This window comes from Phallusia mammillata, chromosome 7 (assembly GCF_965637545.1).
Source record: "Phallusia mammillata chromosome 7, kaPhaMamm4.hap1.1, whole genome shotgun sequence".
Taxonomy (NCBI): Eukaryota; Metazoa; Chordata; class Ascidiacea; order Phlebobranchia; family Ascidiidae; genus Phallusia; species Phallusia mammillata.
The window spans coordinates 9888861-9908279 of NC_137258.1; the positions used below are offsets into that span (position 1 = coordinate 9888861).

At 38.7% G+C, this 19419-nt stretch overlaps 2 protein-coding genes and 1 long non-coding RNA gene across 10 annotated transcripts; 1 reads left to right on the forward strand and 2 right to left on the reverse strand.

Moving 5' to 3' along the window:
- Nucleotides 1–5234: 5234 nt before the first annotated feature.
- On the reverse strand, nt 5235–7697 carry LOC145238903 (transcriptional regulator ATRX-like). Its single transcript, XM_080102184.1, has 2 exons — nt 7557–7697; nt 5235–5784 (listed from the first exon to the last, which is right to left on the reverse strand). The coding sequence occupies exons 1-2, from the start codon at nt 7581–7583 to the stop codon at nt 5320–5322; spliced, it is 492 nt and encodes a 163-aa protein (XP_079958310.1). The 5' UTR covers nt 7584–7697; the 3' UTR covers nt 5235–5319.
- Nucleotides 7698–12312: 4615 nt separating this feature from the next.
- LOC145238839 (uncharacterized) lies at nt 12313–14616 on the forward strand. 2 transcript variants are annotated; one of them, XM_080102117.1, is made up of 6 exons: nt 12313–13205; nt 13272–13396; nt 13452–13593; nt 13653–13887; nt 13947–14046; nt 14107–14578. In XM_080102117.1, the coding sequence occupies exons 1-4, from the start codon at nt 13015–13017 to the stop codon at nt 13681–13683; spliced, it is 489 nt and encodes a 162-aa protein (XP_079958243.1). In that variant the 5' UTR covers nt 12313–13014; the 3' UTR covers nt 13684–13887; nt 13947–14046; nt 14107–14578. The 2 variants fall into 2 exon arrangements, with proteins under 2 accessions (XP_079958243.1, XP_079958242.1); XM_080102116.1 differs by lacking the exons at nt 12313–13205; nt 13272–13396; nt 13452–13593 and having other exon boundaries at nt 13686–13887; nt 14107–14616.
- LOC145238840 (uncharacterized) lies at nt 14510–16445 on the reverse strand. Of its 7 annotated transcripts, XR_013862188.1 has the most exons (6): nt 15751–16437; nt 15529–15682; nt 15166–15354; nt 14986–15048; nt 14880–14918; nt 14510–14802 (listed from the first exon to the last, which is right to left on the reverse strand). It is a non-coding gene; the product is annotated as an uncharacterized LOC145238840 (long non-coding RNA). The 7 variants fall into 7 exon arrangements; XR_013862193.1 differs by having other exon boundaries at nt 15534–16445; XR_013862192.1 differs by having other exon boundaries at nt 15166–15311; nt 15529–16445.
- Between the last annotated feature and the right edge of the window lie 2974 nt (nt 16446–19419).

The following is a 19419-nucleotide window of genomic DNA, read 5'->3' on the forward strand; positions in this document are numbered from 1 at the left end:
TGTGACGTGGTGATTCTTGTCATGTGTCGGTTACCAAACGTTTTACACGAGGTAGACTATACAGTTACTGCGTAAGCATTTTTGTGTCAGTTTTGCAGCGCATGGGACTGTTTGATCGTGATGCTTAAGTTTTATTGTTGTAAATTAGTAGTGTGTAAGGTAACTACAGTGTATAAGCGTGCACTACTTGATGTTTGGATAATTTAAATATGTGCGGTAACTGACCATGCTATAGTCGTGTATATATCTGTGTGGATAGCTTAACTAAACTCTTTTATATTTTATTATTATAGTATTTGAATAAGACGCTAAGTAAAGTAAATCTGTGTGAGAGCTGCTAACGCAAAAATTTGTCCTACACTATCCATCCTACACTGCCCTTGTACACTATCTGTCCTGTACTGTTCTGAACGGTCAAGTTTCGTTTGGTACTGTCGGGTAGTGGATCAAGACTTCCATATTCATTTTTGCAACTCATTAGTGTGACAGATAGCATTCTGTGGTGCAAGTAATCCATACAAGCTAGCTAGGACGTGGGATTTGAACCAACACCATTTTCGGCTACCAAAAAGGTTTTGTATTCTACATAGTCATTTTACTTGGAATTAATGTGACATGTGTCACCGACCATTCCACTAAGCTTTCAATGGCGATGTTATAGTTTCACCGTATACACATAAGAAATGGTTATACCTCAAAATCATTTTTAAGTATAAAAACATTGGATATTAACGACTTTGGGAGAAAAATAACTTAGCTCTGTATATGCACAAAATTCGTTGCGAGCCGACCAGGTCATTATTTTTGAGTTGCACGAACACTTGGAAAAAATTGACACGTGTGCTTATTTGTTAAGGGTAATGCGGCTTTAAAACGATAAAAGCAGAATGTCAAACTTGGTCTTTGATCTTAAGTTACACTTATATCCAACAAAAATTGATAGCACAATGTTTGTATACCATCTAACCGGAACAAGTTCTCACTCGCGGCGTATTTACCAAGAGTAGTGGACATTTATTTTTATTTTTATTTCTTACATTGCGAGTTGCAACCATAAAAATTTTCACTAACCTTGGCTTCTTTAGTTTATTCTTGGCGATTTTTAGTCACGAAAACTATGCCTCGTTACTTAAAATGCTACCTTCGATAAAAAAGCCTACAACGAAACATGCAACCAAATCAAAAACGAACATAATGCTTTGCGAATTGCTCCAAACAAAGGATACCATGAGATAACTTTTGTCAACAAAAGTCCGTTTTTAAGAAGGCCTTAAGAATGAGAAATGAATTGCGTAAATACAACTCGCCGTACATCCTTCAAAAAGTTTGTGCGCATGTCAAAATTAGGAGACATACATGACCCATAGCTGTACTTAAAACAGACTAAAACAGACAAAAATATTGCACCGCACGAAGAAAACATTAGTCAGGACGTGACTCTTTGCGGCAGTGGCTAGAAATAGTTAGATCAATTCAAATAGCCATCAGCCCTGGGTAACCTCGCCTGCAGCACATGCTTTCGGATGCACGTGAGTTGCTGAGGTGAAATACTGCCTTGGGCCAAAACATTAAACCGCTAATAATCTTGGAAATGCGCAATGACCTGACAACAGTTTGTCAAAGAAGAAAATATTTAGACTGATCGTTGTTAACTGCTAAAAATAGGAAGACCCTGCAGTACCAGGGGTGCGCCCGCAGTTATTTGGTACGGTTGCGGGCGAAAAGAATACGAAAAGCCGCTGTTTGATCTACTTGTCTATGGGGGCTCTAGGAACGTTGCCCGGCCGAAGCTGCTTTTGGGGGCGTATAAGATATAGTTCGCATTACGGTTGTAGCTTGACTTTGTTTGGAGCGGGGCCTGCCGTTGGTTCTGTAGCCGGGAAAGCCGTATCGGGCACCGGCAGTTGGGGCCATCGGTCGAAATGTCCCAGTGAATTTGATTTGTGGGTTGGTGCTTGCCTACCTGATGGAACATAAAAAAATATGAAAAAAAACATCTTAACGTAGCCTACGAGATTATACAGATTGAAAGTGATTATACTGAGCAATATCTGACCCTCCAACATATAGCATGGTCATTGACGATCACTGTTATGACAATAAATGGGAAATGATTTCCCATTCTCAGTTATACAAAATGATTTTTATTTAGTCGTTGTCCACCATGCAAAGGACAAATAGTTCATACTTAAAAACATCTTTTTATTTTGACAACTAAATATTTCGTACTTGGTCATAATGGTTGGGTTTGCGTTGTGCAATTTACACTTCCAGTTCACATTTTTGTTGAAGTTCTCACTGTCAAAGCCAAGGTATATTTGGCTGGCTTTGAGAAATCACTGAAGCGCGAAATGATGCAGTCGATTATGCCGATCTTATTTCATGCAATGTATTTCATCAACATAGTCCATCATGGAAGTAGAGGCTTAAGCTTCAAAGTACGAAAATTCAGTATATATCTCATATAATCTCTGGGATTTAGTTCTACAGTAAATATGTAGAAGTGAATGAAATCACAACCAAAGTCATTTTACCGCTGTAATAGATCTTGCTGAAAAAAATAAGTAGACACACATTTTCAACGCGGTTTAACCACAGTAAGCAAGGTGTCTGTTGATGTATGTAGTTGAAATGGTACACATGCAGTTCGTTTCGTCCGGCCAAGTTCAAGTGGCAATTCCATTGCCAAACAAGGCAATTTTCTACCCATCGAAGCTTTGCTAATTTTTGTGCTTCATTCAGGAGAATTTCGTCCAGCAAAGTGCAACCACAAAGGTGTGCAAGCTGTCTCTAAATATTATGTGCATTTAAAGTTTAAACGCACAAGCAAGTTGTCTTTTCCTTTTAACCGCTAATTGTTCAAGCGAATGACGTTATAATGTGGTTTGTGTAGAGTTGTGTAACAACATGGATTAGTTTTGCAACACTTACGATAAAAACTTATTGAATAATTCTTTTTCAAATATTTTCAGTACACCAGTAAAGATCGGACAGAAAGATAAGTTTTTAGTGGATAAATCACCAGACATTCTTCGTTACTCAACAAAGATTAGAGTGACGCATTCCAACCGTTTCCGAACAATCACGTGATGGCTCGAGTTCAAGAAGTCTGTAAAATGCAACGTTGGCATGGGAGCCTGGCCGGTAAACAGCACCTGCTACACGCAATCGTGTCTTGTTACAGGAGCGAGAGCAAGGGTCCATGAATTTCCAGCTCCCAAATTCAGTCGTAATGCTCCGCTGGATGCATGTTTGACCCAGACGCAATGCTGTGTGCGAAATAACGTACCAGCCATCGATTTTGCGTCGCTCGTCAACTCAGCAAACTCGATCCCCCAAATCCGGCCTAGGAACCGGGTATTTAGGAATTGAGAAAAGGAGGAGGGTTAAAACAATAAAATTTGCTTCTCACCACCCGCTGACGAAGACTCACACTTCATGATGAAAGGAGTGGGCTAACAAACAATCCGTATAATGCTTTACTCGTGATCGTTTGTCAATGATTTTTTACCGCAAGTTATTTGAGCTTTGTCAGTAAATTTAATGGACATTTTGTCATTTTTTGCTTGTCGAAGGTAACATAATGTACAATATAAATAGGGTTTAGAAGAAAGTGGATCCAGAACCCAAATTCACCGCAAATAGTCGTACTGCGGGATTTAAAACTTGGTTCTGGGAAGTTTCGTTTTTAGCAGATACATTGATGGGAACACGAACACAAAACGAGCTTTTCTCAATACTAATAGATTTCAAAAAGTAATTCTGTATTGGACTGCATAGAAATAATTGAAAAAAAATTGTTGTGCATTCGTATATAGATTAACATGGTTTATAAATATAATTCAACACAAGTCAAAAATATAAAGAAATTTATTGAACAAATATGTACAATTTTGTGGGTATGGGTATTTAAATACTAACTGGTATGTAATACTAGTTGGTTGTTATTGTGAATCTACTTCTAATATTTTTATTATTAGTTGCCATGGATACAATTGCGGGTAACACACTTTAAATTTAACGTCGGGCCCTTTTTGCAGATTTTCAACATATATTTTTCGTTTGTTGGAATTGGTTTAAAATGTTGTTGCATAAAACTGTTTTTCCGCACCTAAACGGTTGATAGCGTTGGGATGTCAGCCACATACTGATGAAGTCAACTGTTATCCGTCTCATTCCAACTGGAACTGTTTATACATCCCGCACGCAAACTTAATGCAAGGTCAATGAATCTAGTTCAATGTCATACTTAATCCTTGGAAAAGCGTTTCACCATCCATCAAACCACATTGGAAAAGTATTGACTTCAATCACACCACAATCATCAAATTCAACAGAATTCTGATTACACGAAATGTTGTTGGAACAAATAAATTTATCGGGTGCATAGCGATTTCATGTCAAACGGTGTAACAGAGCGTGTTTAATGTTTAGTTGGGGCTCTGCAGCCATACGGCAAAACAACGTCGGGACGGAAGAAATTGATCTTATTCCCCGCCATATCGTGCGATGGAGTCCTTATAGTCGCAAGTACAAACCAAATGGTGCGACCAACTATTGCCGTGACGGTGACTCACTATTTCTACCTCCAGGTTGGGGCATGTGCGTGGGTTAAACGAGAGCTGAGGGGTTCAAGGGGGTTCAGGGGTGATTGCCAACTGCAACGAGCCGATACAGCTGCAACGAGCTGACACAAGGCCAAATGAATTATTGCGCAAAAAACATAGGATCTTTGACAGAGATCTTTGACATTTTAATAACACCCTCATAAGAACGACAACCGTGCAATGGTCGGTTCAATGAGGAAATATCAAATAAATGGCGAATAAAACCGTTGCAGCATAAACACAGCACTTCAATTGCCAAAATTCCTTCGTTTGCAAGTTTAGCAAAACAGTAGATCAATTTCAAAATCGACATACCTGTGCCCAGTTTTTTGCTTCCCAGGTCATTAAAGCGGGCTGTTTAAAATCCAATGTAATCTTCTTTGTAACGTTAAGGGGAGGGTTTCGTGCAAGCGAGTGATTACAACCCCGAAGGCATTAAGGTTCATTTCACTTATCCCTGTTAAGGGCGCCCGGCCAGCTACGCCGAACTTGGCTGCTTAACAGATTTCGCCAAGGTGGATTAATAAAAACAACAAATTGGACTGTTATTTTGCATTTGCGTGCTTGAATTTTCTTACTTTTTGCAACATTTCGGAGTTGCTTTTCAACTCAGCTTCCGCTGTTATGATCAGGTTTTGCAGGCCCATAAACATAATAAAAGATATTACAGTTTTGTTAATTTGCTTATTTTCACTTTTTGTGAATTTAACGTTTACCAAAAACAAAATCTCAAAAAAGTCAAAACCCATCGAAAAGACAATAAACGCACAGTATTCTTTATTAGTAACTTTAGTTTCCAAGCGTCGGGTGTGACCAGTGGGTGGCGCTCGCGGTCATACACGTCCCAGGCGAGTCGTCGTTCCGCTTCACTTAACTCTTCCTCAACCTGGTAATTAAGCAAGGATTCGTGTTTGTGAAACGATGGCATCGCGTGTGTTCCTTTGCTGAAAAAAGAAAACAAAATGCGTAGTTCTATGTAAATCCATGAAATATAAACCTCAAGGATATCCTCCAGTAGTTGATCTTTAGGTGGAAGTTGCTGCCGAAGTTTCTCGATGCTTTTATTGTCCAACTTATCAGGATTACATGTGTACAACTCCGATATTTCTTCTGCGGTGAAGTGACGTTCTATTTGCTGCTCGTCGATGACGCGATAAGCACGAGACTGTTTGACCACCTGACAATAAAAGTAGTCAATATACTTTGTACATATATTGCACAAACATAAGCTTATTAACAATGAGTTTTTTTGAGATCCCAAATCGGAGCAGTTTCATGAGCTTTGTACTTTCTGAAAACTTCATAAAATCAAACGAAAGTGGGAGCTTTTTCCTAAGACTGACAAAATAGTGTGGTATAGTGATGCACCGAACCCGCCTTGAAAAAGTTCAGGCCGAAACCGATTATTCGTACCAAAATACCTAATAATTTCGCCCCAATGGGGCCAAACGTAAAATACTTCCAATGATGGATGTTTTGAACAAAATCGTACGTTAGTGGTTGGTGGTATAAGAAAACTCGGTGATGCCCCAAAATACTTTTTTCGCGGTCTAAGTTGAACAAACTCCTAAATATTGTTGTTTTTATTTGTAGTTTTTAAAATAACAATATTTTGTTACAATTTAATTGGTCGGTTGCTAAATTGAAGCTTTGGTTTTACACAACAAATAAGTTTGGTTTCGGCTGATTTCGGGCATCGCGACAAAATGTTAGTAATAGCTCAAACGCGCGTTACATTTCCATCGAGTTATTCTTGGTTTTTTCTAGTCAGCAATCAGAAATTTAAGGATTCCTATCTTTACACGCAAGAACTTCTAAAGTAGTCATGTGGAATTCACAATTTCACCCACACAAGACCCGTGAGGATTTTACTTGAACGCTTGGCGTAACTTTCGACAGGGCGAAACGGAAACAATGTTATTGGAGGATGAGATTGTGCGTAAACCATGGAGAAAGTAAGATCCTAAGTATTCATGGGGACATGGCGTGATGGCAATCCATTCAATTTCAAAAGCGAGGAGAGAGTTTGGCGAAAACAAGGAGATCAAAAACAAGAGATTTTCTCGCTAGAGCTTTTTTTCGAAGTCTATGACCAAACAAAAGTGACATTTTAGAAAAATAATGTTCCGGTCATCTCTATTGCGTGCGACACTTTTCGTAACAGGTCACACATTTTGCAACCGTCTATGCATAAAAATCCTCCGTATCGCGACCCTTGCACGTGCGACCGCCGCTTTCTGCATTACAAGCATTCATTCCGGTGCAGCTGGAAACGCGATTTTGACGCATCGAGGAGGCTAAAATGTTGGCAATAAACAAAGAGTGCCGACCCGGTAATTGATATCATTGTTGCAAAAAAGCTGGTAAACACATTTCTGTCCGCGCGAGGAACTGAACCGAGAAACAATGGAATTGGGATCAGGGTTCTGGCTTGCACGTGATGGATGATAGAAGCAACGATGCAGAGAATACTACGCCTCTTTCGAGTAGGGTATCCGGACAAAATGCAATTTCAACGTTAAGACGAGTCAGTCGCAGCCAGAAAAATGAACAAATTGCAAACAGTTTTACAGACTCATCCGCGGGTTCGGATTGATAAACACTGATCTAGATTTTTCAAACGGGTACGAACTCATATAAAAGTGAGCACAAATACTTCAGTTATGTTCGACCTTTATGTTCAATGTGTATAAGTTTTTTATTTTTCTTTCAAAACCTGCCTTCGGGAAACCGAAAGCACGATGCGTCGAGAACTTCGTCGAGAAAAAGTGCTTGCTCAATTGCGAACACGAACAATCTAATTTTGGTAATAGCGTATTACAGTGTGGGATAAACTTTTAAAAAAATATAAGATGGGATTGAGTCGTTTTGCGCTACATACAACAAACAAAATTTATGTTTAAAAGTGATTTATTTCAATTAACGAGGTGTGAGACAGAACGTTCATACCTGTCCGTCGTAAATCTTCTCTTTCATAGTTCCCTGTGCGATGAGCCGATACACGTAACAATTCTTCTCCTGGCCGAAGCGATAGATCCGGAATATCGATTGCAAGTCGTGCGTCGGATTCCAACAGGCATCGAACACGACGGCTCTAAACAGGAAATAATAACAATGTGAAAGCGTCGGAAACAAAAGGCACTTCCGCTAGAACTCAACAAAACAATATGGTGGTTTGTAGTTGGTGTAAAACAAAGAGTTTGCTAACTTGGAATTGCTATTCGCACCGGGCTTCTCCAATGGGCTTGGGCTTTTATTCAAAAATAAATCGGATGAATTTTATTTCTCTCCATGGAAAGGACTGGTTTATTTACAAAACAAACTTTGGGGCGTAAATATGAGATTAAAAAACCTTGTTGAGCCCACAACTATATACCAAACAAACTGGTAATACAGGTAAATTTGATAAATACTCTGTAAATGTCTATCCTCAGATTTTTGAAACACTTTGCGACTCTGTATTTGTTGACTGAAAACGTTCCGGTGCTTGCATAAAAAAAATGCCAAAAACAACATTGCGTGCGCTACAAAACCGCTGTAGGCCTATGTAATCCAATTAAGTTTTTGAGTTTCAGTTTGACATATGTCACAAACTTACGCGGAGATTCAAATCTACATCCAATCTCTCCAGTCAAGCGATTTATGGGTTGAAGTACGCTCAGTTAATATGTCATCAATTTGTGGACAAAAAAACGAAGATAACGTGAACGACTTTGCACGCTTGGTTTCTTATACAATGGATATAAAATACACAATCTATACGCAAAGTACACAACTGTCCAACAAAGCAATTAACTATCTTACAAAGCCAGACAGTTTAAATTCGGGTTAATCTATAATTTCTTAAGGTACAATTTTACATCGTTTTGGAAAAAAAACTGGTAAATATTTTTTCAATGTGCCGTTTGGAAAAATATAAAAAAAAGCTTTTGTGAATCGCACCAAGAAACTAAAAGTGGCCTTATTGAAATATACGCAATGAGTCGAAGGGGGCGCCCCGTTCATTTTCAACAAGCCTCTGCATCAGGGTATCACGTTTCAAACCTTTATATAGTTAAGTTGTGTTTAAAAACTAAAAAAAGTCTTCTGATGAATATCCCACAACACCCTTAGACATGTGCGTGCGACAGTATTGTTTGGCATACAAAGGTTTTCGACGAAATGCTTGTTGTTTGCAACAACGAAGACTGTTGCAAGGACAAAAGCAAAGAACTTAAGCAATTTTCCGGTCGCTGCCATCTCAAAAACCTATTAATACCCCTTTACCCAGTTCAAGGCTTACTAAATCCTGACGCTGTTTAAGGAAGTGCAAACGGTTTCAGGACGATTGCGCTCGTAAATTGAATCACATCTTTAGCCGCCGCTGGAGCGCATTTATATTTAACATCTGATGCGATGTGACGGCTGGTACGAGAATTACCAAAACCTGCAAAAGTGTAGCTGCGCGTAGGCTAATTTTTAAAAGCCTAAAACGGTGTTTTTCTGCATTTTTTGCAGGATCATATAGCGCAGCATCTTACACATGTAATGATATTGGAATATGAAGTGGTGTTGGAAATTGAAACAAGTTGTATGAATTGATTCTCTATGCCGTGGGATGACCAACCCATTAATAATCTGATTTTTTCAATGAATTTTCAAATAAGTTTCGTTGACTAGAACGTATTGTTGTTTTATACTCGCATGTCTATAGCATATTTTAACAATTCAATAGAATGCCTAAAATACGAGTTTCGCCCGAACCGGGGCTGATCAGTTGGGTCAGTTGGGGTGCAATTTATAGAATTGGACTTAAATTAAATATCACAGAAAACTACTCGCGTACCACCTAAAAAGTTCGGCGTACCACCTAAAAAGTTCGGCGTACCATTAGTGGGGTATACGTCAAGGCACCATGCAGTTTGAAGCGGCAAAGCCTCGGGGCGTCTCTGGGTGTTGAATTGCCAGTTCAAGGGAATGGTCAGATTCGTTACGGTTGAGCGATGCTTGAAGACGAGCCATGGAGGGTTTGGAAGGCGCAAAATATTGTAAAGTCATAGCGCCCTCTAACCGAGCTACTATGCTTTTCTCAGGTTCGAGCGGCTGTGTATTACTTAAAACTTAAACCGGAAAGTTTAAAAATCTTCCACAACCGTATAGTTTTTTAAAAGGTGTGGCCCATTTTTTTTATTAATGGATGGTAAAAAAAATGGTCCCGGTGTTTTGTCCTATTAGCTAGCATTTATCTCGTTTTAGGTTTTCGAAAAATGTCCTGTTATAGTTTAGTATTACTGACTCACACCCTAATTAATAACGTGTATTAACGTGATCTGGCTTGGAATAAACTGAGGTATGCCAAGCTTATTAAAAAACGTCATACCAAACTGGCCGTCAAAACATTTCATTGAGACGAGATATTGACTGGCCAAATCATAGCGTTTGGATTTCAGGCCACGACCGTATCCTATCCCGCATGTAGCGAAGCTGTGTATGAACAGAACGGTTATTTTTTTCCTGTAACTATTGTAGATACATTAACAATATAGTTTGTTTGCCTTCTTTTCGAAGGGTTGAGTTATTGAGCAGGGGAATGCGGAATTTGGCAAGATATGAGTCAACATGACTGCGTAAATAGATTCTCTTTGATTTTTAGGATTTTTTTTAGTAATTATCAAGACTACTGCTTATTTGTTAGAATGCTTTGTTTGGAAGAATGCAAACATGAGACATATTTGTCGCGACTGCTAAAAATTATTAAATCAGGCGCTTGAGGTCAGTATAGGCTATGAACAGTAGATACAGTCACACATCAAACAAAATAAAGGGTTAGCCTACTAAAGAAAAACTGTACCTGTGGGCCCTGTCATGAAGACTGTAGTTGAGACAAGTTTCAAACGATTGTTTGTACTTCTTAATGTTCTGATTGTTTTGTACATTGGATATCTAATTAGAAAAACAGATCGGTATGGTAAGACTGGTTTCAAATCCCCGGTTCAAATCGTCAGCACCCTTTCAAGGTCTGACAATCAGCAATTAGCACGTGAATTGGCAGGTAGAAACATAACGGTCGAAAAAAAGTCATGTGACAAGTGGGTAATCAGTTTGAAGGACTTGGAAGGATCAGAACCGCTAATAAAACTGGATGAAACAAAATTTCTTTACCCGGGGATGATCTTCGGGCCTAACAATCAGTTCCGGGAATTTTGGCAGTCAATTTTTATCGCCATTCGGCTAAACAGGTATAGTCGCTTTATTATTGAGTCAAAAAACTACCTTGAACTGTATTAAGTTGCTTACCCTCTATGCCAGGGGTTCTTAACCTGGGGTGCACGCACCCCCAAGGGGTGCGAGAACTGTTCCTAGGGGGTGCGGGGATGCTGAATCATTAAGGTTGGTTAGGTCTATTCTATTTAAGCAATTACAGAAGGGGGAGCGAAAATTGGTTAGTGATTTGAAAGGGGGTGCGAAAATTGGTTAGTGATTTGAAAGGGGTGCAGCAAGGAAAAAAGGTTAAGAACCACTGCTCTATGCGTTTATCTCAACATATTGCAACAGCACAAGCAGTACACCATTTTGTATTATTAGGACATTGGTCTTGCCACTTTTTTTTGGTCATCACACAACCGGTGGAGGTATGATTCCAGCTGAACAAAGAGTGGATGTCATTGGTTTGTGTCGTTTTGTTTCTTGCACATCAATAGAAAGGTTTAGGCAAGCCTGCAACGGATCTTTCCATGTAGCTTTGCTAGTAAGTGATACATTTTAGAACCATGGCAATATGTTGCAATATTTTATAATTTTTGTTGTACAGTTTTGTTGTGTGTCCAGTTATTATAATACTTACTTATTTTTTCGAACCGGCTTGCTGTATCCAAGTAAAATCACACACGATCACACAAACACCTAGAGCAGTGGTTCTCAAACTTTTTTGACCGCGACCCAAATCTGGGTTTTATGAACATCTCACGACCCAAGCTTCAAACATCAAAAAATGTATTAACGAGACGGACTGCAATTTTCGCTGCCGCATAGGAGTCTGCCCAGCATGTCAAAATGGCGGCAGGCTTAATGAGGTCGAAGCCGATTCGTTCGACAATTGCATAACACACATTGTGGGTTTGCAGCGCCATGATCACTGATAGAAGTGAATCCCAAATCTAAAAATGTATCCTTCTACGAATACTTACACATCCTTTAACGCTAACTGTTACATCTCCCGTTCAGTTATGCAAGATTAACTTGTCCTATTATTTCCCGTGCTATGACGTTACAATCGCCATGTGCGTAACAATAAAATTAGAAAGCTATTGTCTGTATGTTGTAATAATTGGTTCATTTTACTGTACAACGTAGTCGAGTGAGGCGACTTTATTTCTGCATTAAGTAAATTCGTTTGTGTTTACTGAATGCAGTAATAGTTTGTTTGGGCAGAACTGAATCACCATAGCACGACCCATTTTTGGACCCTGCGCGACCCATGTTTGGGTCGCGACCCATACTTTGAGAACCACTGACCTAGAGTCACCTTCACGCAGGATAGTAGTATACAGGACAAAGCTATTTATAGTGCCCCACACAGTGCATAGTGCCCCACACAGTGCACCTATTGTTACGCAATAAAGCCTATGGAGCCATTTTGTGTCCAAAATAATACTGTGGGTAGAGAAAATTAACACATAAATTGTCTGATATTTACAAACTGGAGAATTTGATTGGCCAAATTGAATGAAAACTTCGGGTTCTAACATTTCAACGCAATATTAAAAGCTAAATTGCTGTTTTTCATGTAAATTTGGCCGCTTAATTTTCATGTAAACTTTAAATATTTGCGTTCAGCGTGCATTATCACGCTCAAATGTTAGAACCCAAAAGTTTTATTTGATTTTGCCTATCAAACTCGCGTTAAATCCCACCAGTTAGTAAAAATCAGACAATTTATGTGTTTTTCCCTATACCTGCTGTAATAATTTGGACACAAAATGGCGTCCATGCGGCTCTATCGCGTAACAATGGGTTGGACTACTTGTGTTTTTTACATATACTTTGGTGAAAGCAGGCCATACATGGTTGGCAGTTATGTCGTAACAATGGACGTATGGTGCAATGGCAACAACGGCGGGAAAGTTTTTTGCTATTGGAGAGCGTTACTGTCCGTTACATTTATAACTATAATTTGACGCAGTAAGCAAGTAGTGGGGGATTGCGGCAGACTGTGGCCGCGGGCCACATTTAGCCTGTTTACATGGCCACTTTAAACGTGGCCAAAAAGGTGGCCTGGCCCTCTTTTTAGCCACCATGGCTAAATTTTCGCGAACGTGGCTTTTTCGAAAAGACGCGGCCGTAAAACATATAAGCCATCTACTTCGGCCTACACAAGTTAGTTTAGCATTTGAGAAGTTAAGTACGGATAGCAAGCAAATTATATATCATGCCTGATTGGAACCATATGTTGATTGCTAAAAAAGTGTGTGACAGTTACATGTTAAGGTTAATTGTCAGCAGAAGAAAGTTGCACTGGCAATGGAGGATTACAAAGCGGCAGCGCAAGTTTTTTGCTATTTGTTTGGCAGTAATATCGAAATATATCGATAAAACCAGACGATTTTGGATGCTGCAAAGGTAAGACTGGTTGATATGCACAGCTGCAAGGATGACTAAGTTGTTGCCTAATTGCTTATGTTTAAGGTCATCAGAATGGTGGAAATTTGCAAAAACTCATTACACTGATGATTATTGGTTAAAGGACTTCAGAATGACAAAGGCTACATTTGCTAAAATTCTGGAAATTGTAAAAGAGGATCTTATGCATGGTAAGTTTCAAAATGTTGTATTAACATTTGTTATTTTTGTGTGCACATTTTTTAGATGAAAGAGCAGCTAAGGAGCCAATTCCCTATGAAAAACGTGCTGCAACTGCTCTGTTTCAGCTAGCTTCTTCAGGCGAATACAGAACAACAGGAATAGTTTTTGGTGTTTCTAAATCTTCTGTTCACAACTGTGTGCATAGGTAAATAAATGCTGGCTGTGTTCCAATTGAAAACCTTTAAATGTATGATTTATGCATAGGTTTTGTAGAGCAAATGGAAAAAAACATTGACAACTACATTGAAATACCAACTAGCAATGAAGCAAAAGAGTTAGCACAAGCCAACCAGAGGTGCAACAAGTTTCCCCAAGTACGGGGCTCCATAGATGGTTGTCACATTCATGTGTCACCACCTCAGCAAGGATCTGCAGATTACATAAACTGAAAAATGATTCCATCAATGGTACTTCAAGCAGTTGTTGACAGACAGTACCGGTAAGTTTTTATGCTTCATTCACTATTTACCTTTATTTTTAATTAAGAAAATCTTCTAGGTTTTTGGATATAAGCATAAAATGCCTGGATCTAGTCATGATGATGCAGTTTTAATAAAAATCAAGGCTCTATAAAATGGCTGACCATATTTTGCCCAAGGTAATAGTTGTGCTGTTGTCTTGTGGTCAAAAATGTTTACAAATTGTGTTTTTGTTGCAGGGGGAGATTATGATTGATGGTGTGAAAAGACCATTCAGGATTGCTGGAGATGCAGCGTATCCTCTGTTGCCATGGCTTATTAAACCATATACTGGGTCTAGTATATCACCAGAACAAATTTCCTTCAACTGTTACCATAGCAGTTCAAGAATAGTGGTTGAAAATGCTTTCGGCCGCTTAAAGGCAAGATGGAGAATTCTCCAAAAGCGAAATGCTATGCCTGTAGCAGATGCACCTATGCTTATAGCCACATGCTGCATTCTCCACAACATATGTGAAAATCAGCAAACTCCTGATCCTCCAGATTTTGTTGAAATACCACCATCCCCGGTGCAAGGTGGTTTAAACTTGGGTGAAAGGAGTGTTGTAAGAGAGCAAATAACTTTCCTCTTAGAACAAGTAGTCGCTTTTGAACATGTTTTTATTATGTGTGTTCTATTCGTTTCTAATAAAAAATTTAACAGCACCAGAACATTGAGGCAGTTTATAACAGTGAATATGACATGTTGAAAAATAAGAAAAGGTCGAATGGAAAGTGGAATGTAAAAAAGAACAAGGCACTGTCAGTACTAAATTTTTCATTTTCCCTCACAATAGTTTCATTTAGTTTTTTGTTTTCTTCTTTTATCAGAGCTCTGTCCTTTTCCCCTTCTTCAATTAAAGTTTTGCACATTTTTTCCCACTTCTCTCCTTTAGCTGCAAGTGAAAAAATAATTAATGAAATGGTAAAAATTCATTCAAATGTTAGAGTAAATGGAGAAAAACTACAGTACCTTTCTGTTTATGTCTTCTTTTGGTTCGACCTGACTGACCTACATATTAACACATTATTATTAAACTGTCGCCATTTACAAACAATCTTTTCTGACAGATATATACCTGATATTCCCACCACTCCACTTTCACCTGGCACACTGTGTGTTGCCTCTTGTGTCTGTACATCTGCATTAAGAACAATATTTTCCAAACTATCTTGTTATCTAAGTGTATTGAAGTATAAATATGATCAAAGAGATTTGTTAAGGAGATATTCACCCCCCAAAAAATCATGTCAATTACCTATTGATTCCAAAATATAAATTGTTTCCTCTTCAACTAAACTTCTTCCACCAGAGGGTCCTGCTTCCTCTCCTCTGGTGGTTCAGCAATATTTATGTTTTCTTCAGTCAAATCAGGTTGGTGTTGAGATGGTGTCACCTCAGCATCTGTGGAAATTGGAATTGACTCTATTCCCCCAGATCCACATGCCTAACATAAACAATATAACTATATTCTATACCAGCCCCAAGCCTTTCGCAAATGTTTTTATGAAACCAATTTTTAACCTACATGTTAACAAATGTTTCAATACATTAGGTCAATTGTGTTTAACAAAATGCTGAAACAGGTATTATCTTCATTTATGAAATCCACACAACTTACCACACCTCTTGGTCTTGATGCTAAAATGCTGTTCATGATATCAAAGTAAGGCCATGACAATGCCTTACTGGATGCAGCACCTGATTTGCTAAGACCACCACTTAAGTCATGATATGTTTCTTTCATTTTCTTCCATTTGTTTTTTATCTGGGTTCTAAACAGCAGTACAGAGGAGATATCATGATAAAAATTTAAGTTGTCCTACTGGATCAGTATGCCTACTTTGAAAGATGTAGCCTTTTGATGTCATTTCATTGACTATTCCATCAAACAAAACATTTTTTCTGACGTTCTTGGAATCTATTCGCTGCACCAATTTTTTTCTTCAATGCAAAAAATTAGGTCTTTTGTTGCTTTTTCTGTCCATTTTGCTCTAAAATCCTCTATCTTAACAATACTAATGTTGTAATATAATCTAAAACAAAAACCATTACTAAAAAGTAACTTATTTTTGAAACTAAGTTTCTTCATGTCTACTCTAAACATGCTTATAAAGTAATATGAAATAATTTCAGGCAAATCATAGCTTTTCTGTCAGTTACAGTTAGTAGAAACTGAATTGATAACAAACTTTCAGCTAACCAGTAGTCTAGTACACAGGTTTAGTTTATTTACTGTTTGGCACATAAATGAAACCTGTCTGTCTGAAATATGCGTCTGCCTCCCTTAAACTGTCTAATTAATGGCTGTTATCTGTCTACCCGAGCAGTTTACGACTCCAGAACCGGGAAACAGAGGCAAACACAGCTGTAGACACATGTACCAGGCGACGCACTCCCGCAAAAGCCCTTTTTCGAAAAAGCCCTGTTCGATTAGACCAGTGGTCTTCAACCTTTTTTATAGGCGACCCCAATTTAAGGGAAAATGAAATCAGAATTTACATGCGACCCAATTTTTTTTCAACACTGAGAAAAATGTTTTAGTAATGCTGAACCAAAAGAACAATTACACAAGGTGTACATAATTACAAACAAATATGGCGATACAAAAGTATTACGAAAAAAGTTTTTAAGACGTTTCATTTAAGACATAAACCCAATTTTCGGAACACAAACTTGTCAAATTGTTCAACATTTAATTTGCACTGTTAGTGAGATGGTTGCGCCTATATACTGTCCACAAGTTTTTGAAGCGCTAGTGTAGTGTTTTCGTATTCCTATGTACCATTTTCATGCACGGTTTCAAAATTAATACAATACAATACAATACAAAGCCACGGCTTGACTTTGCACAAGCTTAACCGCATGTCATGCTCCACTTCCAATCGATTACGATGTTTCGTTTTTAATACACTCCTTGCACTAAATCCTGCTTCACACAGCCACGTGGTTGAAAACGGGATTAGAAAAATTTGGCATAGTAGGGTACGTTGCGTAAATAACTATTCACTCGTTCTGGTGTCACCTTAAATAATACAAACTTATAGTGTTGAGTCATAATACACGTTGTCGAAACCCATTGTTACGCGATAAGGGCATTTTCTGTTTTTCCACTACCACGAAAAGGAGGTAGCAAGCTGTACTACAAAACAAGAGCAAAAGTTGCGATCTAAAAGAACATAATATTAGTTTCATTTTCTGTAATCAATTTTGAAAAGCAATAAATTAAATTCGGCGACTTATTGCGACCCCAGAAAAAGTTTAGGCGACCCCACTTTGGGTCGCGACCCATAGGTTGACGACCACTGGATTAGACCACCTCGCGAGGGGTAGTACTAAATACCGCATGTGACCGCATGTGACCGCATGTGGCCGCATGTGACCGCATGTGATTCCTCTTAAAGTGCACTATGTTATGTGAAATGTAAGAATTCAGGGGTAAAATAGACCAGATTCTAGATTGATTTTAATTTCAAACCTTCACCCAACCCTAATAGCTCTAACCGTAAGCGCTTTCAAAAGTCCGCAAAATTATTTTTTCGTAAAAGCATATTTAAGTCCTTCAAAGATTCCTGCCGTGTGATAACATGCGGTCACATGCGGTATACCATGCGGTCATATGCGGCCACATGCGGTCACATGCGGCCACATGCGGTATTTAGTACCACCGCCTCGCGAGGAGGTCCGGAAAAAAGCCACCTTTTTAGCGAAAATTCGGCCACAATGGCCAAAAAGAGGGCCTGGCCACCTTTTTAGCCACATTTGAAGTGGCCGTGTAAACTGGCCACGAAAGCGGCCGAAAATTAGCCACTTTTTCCGGCCGGCCCTCTTTGAAAAGGCCACTTTTGAAATGGCCATGTAAACGGGCTAATTATCATATAAGACCTGAAACTGTCTGCGGGCCGTATGTTGCCCGCCCCTGCTCTAAGTCATACCCAGCTAACATCCATGTTTAGATTGATTCAACGTTAACAACGCCACGTTTGTTTCGTTGCGTCACTCAACAGAAATGCGATTTTTTAAAAACATCAAAAAGGTGGCAACATGTTTCAATTCGTATTTTTTTAACGATTTTTGCAACGTTTAATTCATCTGGAAAAACCTTTTCTAGTAAATACTTATTAGTTTGGAAAGTAATTATTTTGAAAACATGACTAAATTTCTACAGATTTTAAAGTGGCCTGGATTTTTGACTGGCCTGTAGGCACGTGCCTGCTTTGCCTAATGGTTAATCCGGCACTGGCGACACCTGATATGTATGCTTATTGTTCCAAGGATAGTAAGGGTGGTGAGCTTCGCCTAAAAACTAAACAGAATCCTTCGCAGAAAGTTAATTGACAAGGATCAGAGAATCGTATAACGTTTTCTCATGTCACCGTGCGTGTGACTTTCGAATTTTCGAAATTTATTCCATAATTACGGTGGCCCACAAGTGCAATTCAACAACTTTTTGGCAGACATTTATTTTTCAGTGCAAACATTTATTTTTCGATGCAAACATTTTATTTTCAGTGCAAACATTTATTTTTCGATGCAAACATTTATTTTTCAGTGCAAACATTTATTTTTCGATGCAAACATTTTTTTCAGTGCCATAAATTGATTTAGTGCAAATTTTTTGTGGAGAAACTTTATTGGTGTTCCATTATAGGGTGTGTCAAAATTTGTAAAATTGTGTAAACGTGATAAACCTGTACAAACAATTCAGTACTTTCTAAAGTTAGTAAACGTTATAATAAGTATGTTGTGGATTTAAAGTCAAGATGAATTGTGTTTTTTTGCACTTGTCCACATTTACATTCTGTCTGTAGCCTACACTCTGTACACCGTATCAAAGACCAAAACGCTGGAGTTGTTTGTCTTAGCTGCACTGCAGGACATGTAAAATGTTGTGTTGCTTTACATTAAAGCTTGCTAATAGGCTTCATTGTCAAGCAATATACATTACACTTCCTATTATTGTTTAGTTTCAAATAAAGGTCTAATACTTCAACTACCTCTTGTGTGAACTTCTTTAGAAACCATTGCTGCATATGGCTTTATTGAGTCTTCTTCCTTCCGTTTACGCCTAAACTGTACTCGCACAGCCAGCTTAGACCGCTCCCAATCTGTCCACATAGCCCTTACGTAGCCGGGCTAAGTTAGCCCGTGTTAATTTTTTAAGCGGTTAGTTGACCTTGTTTAGCTCGCTAAGCCCAGACTTAAACCCGCTTAGACTTAGCCCCTGTTCAATGAACTACGTCAGTGATTCTCAACCGGGCCCTCGGGCCACCCGTGTCGGTTCACTAGAAACATCCGCCAAGAGACGTTAAGTCATTTTTCCGTCGTGGCGTAACCCCTTTCTTTCGCAATACACAGAATTAAGGACATGTTACAAATGTCCTGACTTTGGATTTAGCACATGTAGATGTTCCTTCGTATTTTTAATTTAATCGACAATTTGCCACTCGGTCTTCGTGACACATTGGGGCCACCAAGTACCGTACCTACTTTATTTGATGTGATCAAGGCT

Coding starts and splice junctions, on each gene's coding strand:
- LOC145238903 (XM_080102184.1), bottom strand. CDS start 7,583: ATGAAAGAGAAGATTTACGACGGACAG. Junction 5,785..7,556: donor AGAAGATTTACGACGGACAG/GTATGAACGTTC, acceptor TTTTATTGTCAG/GTGGTCAAACAGTCTCGTGC.
- LOC145238839 (XM_080102116.1), top strand. CDS start 14,023: ATGGCTGACCATATTTTGCCCAAG. Junction 14,047..14,106: donor CTGACCATATTTTGCCCAAG/GTAATAGTTGTG, acceptor TTTTTGTTGCAG/GGGGAGATTATGATTGATGG.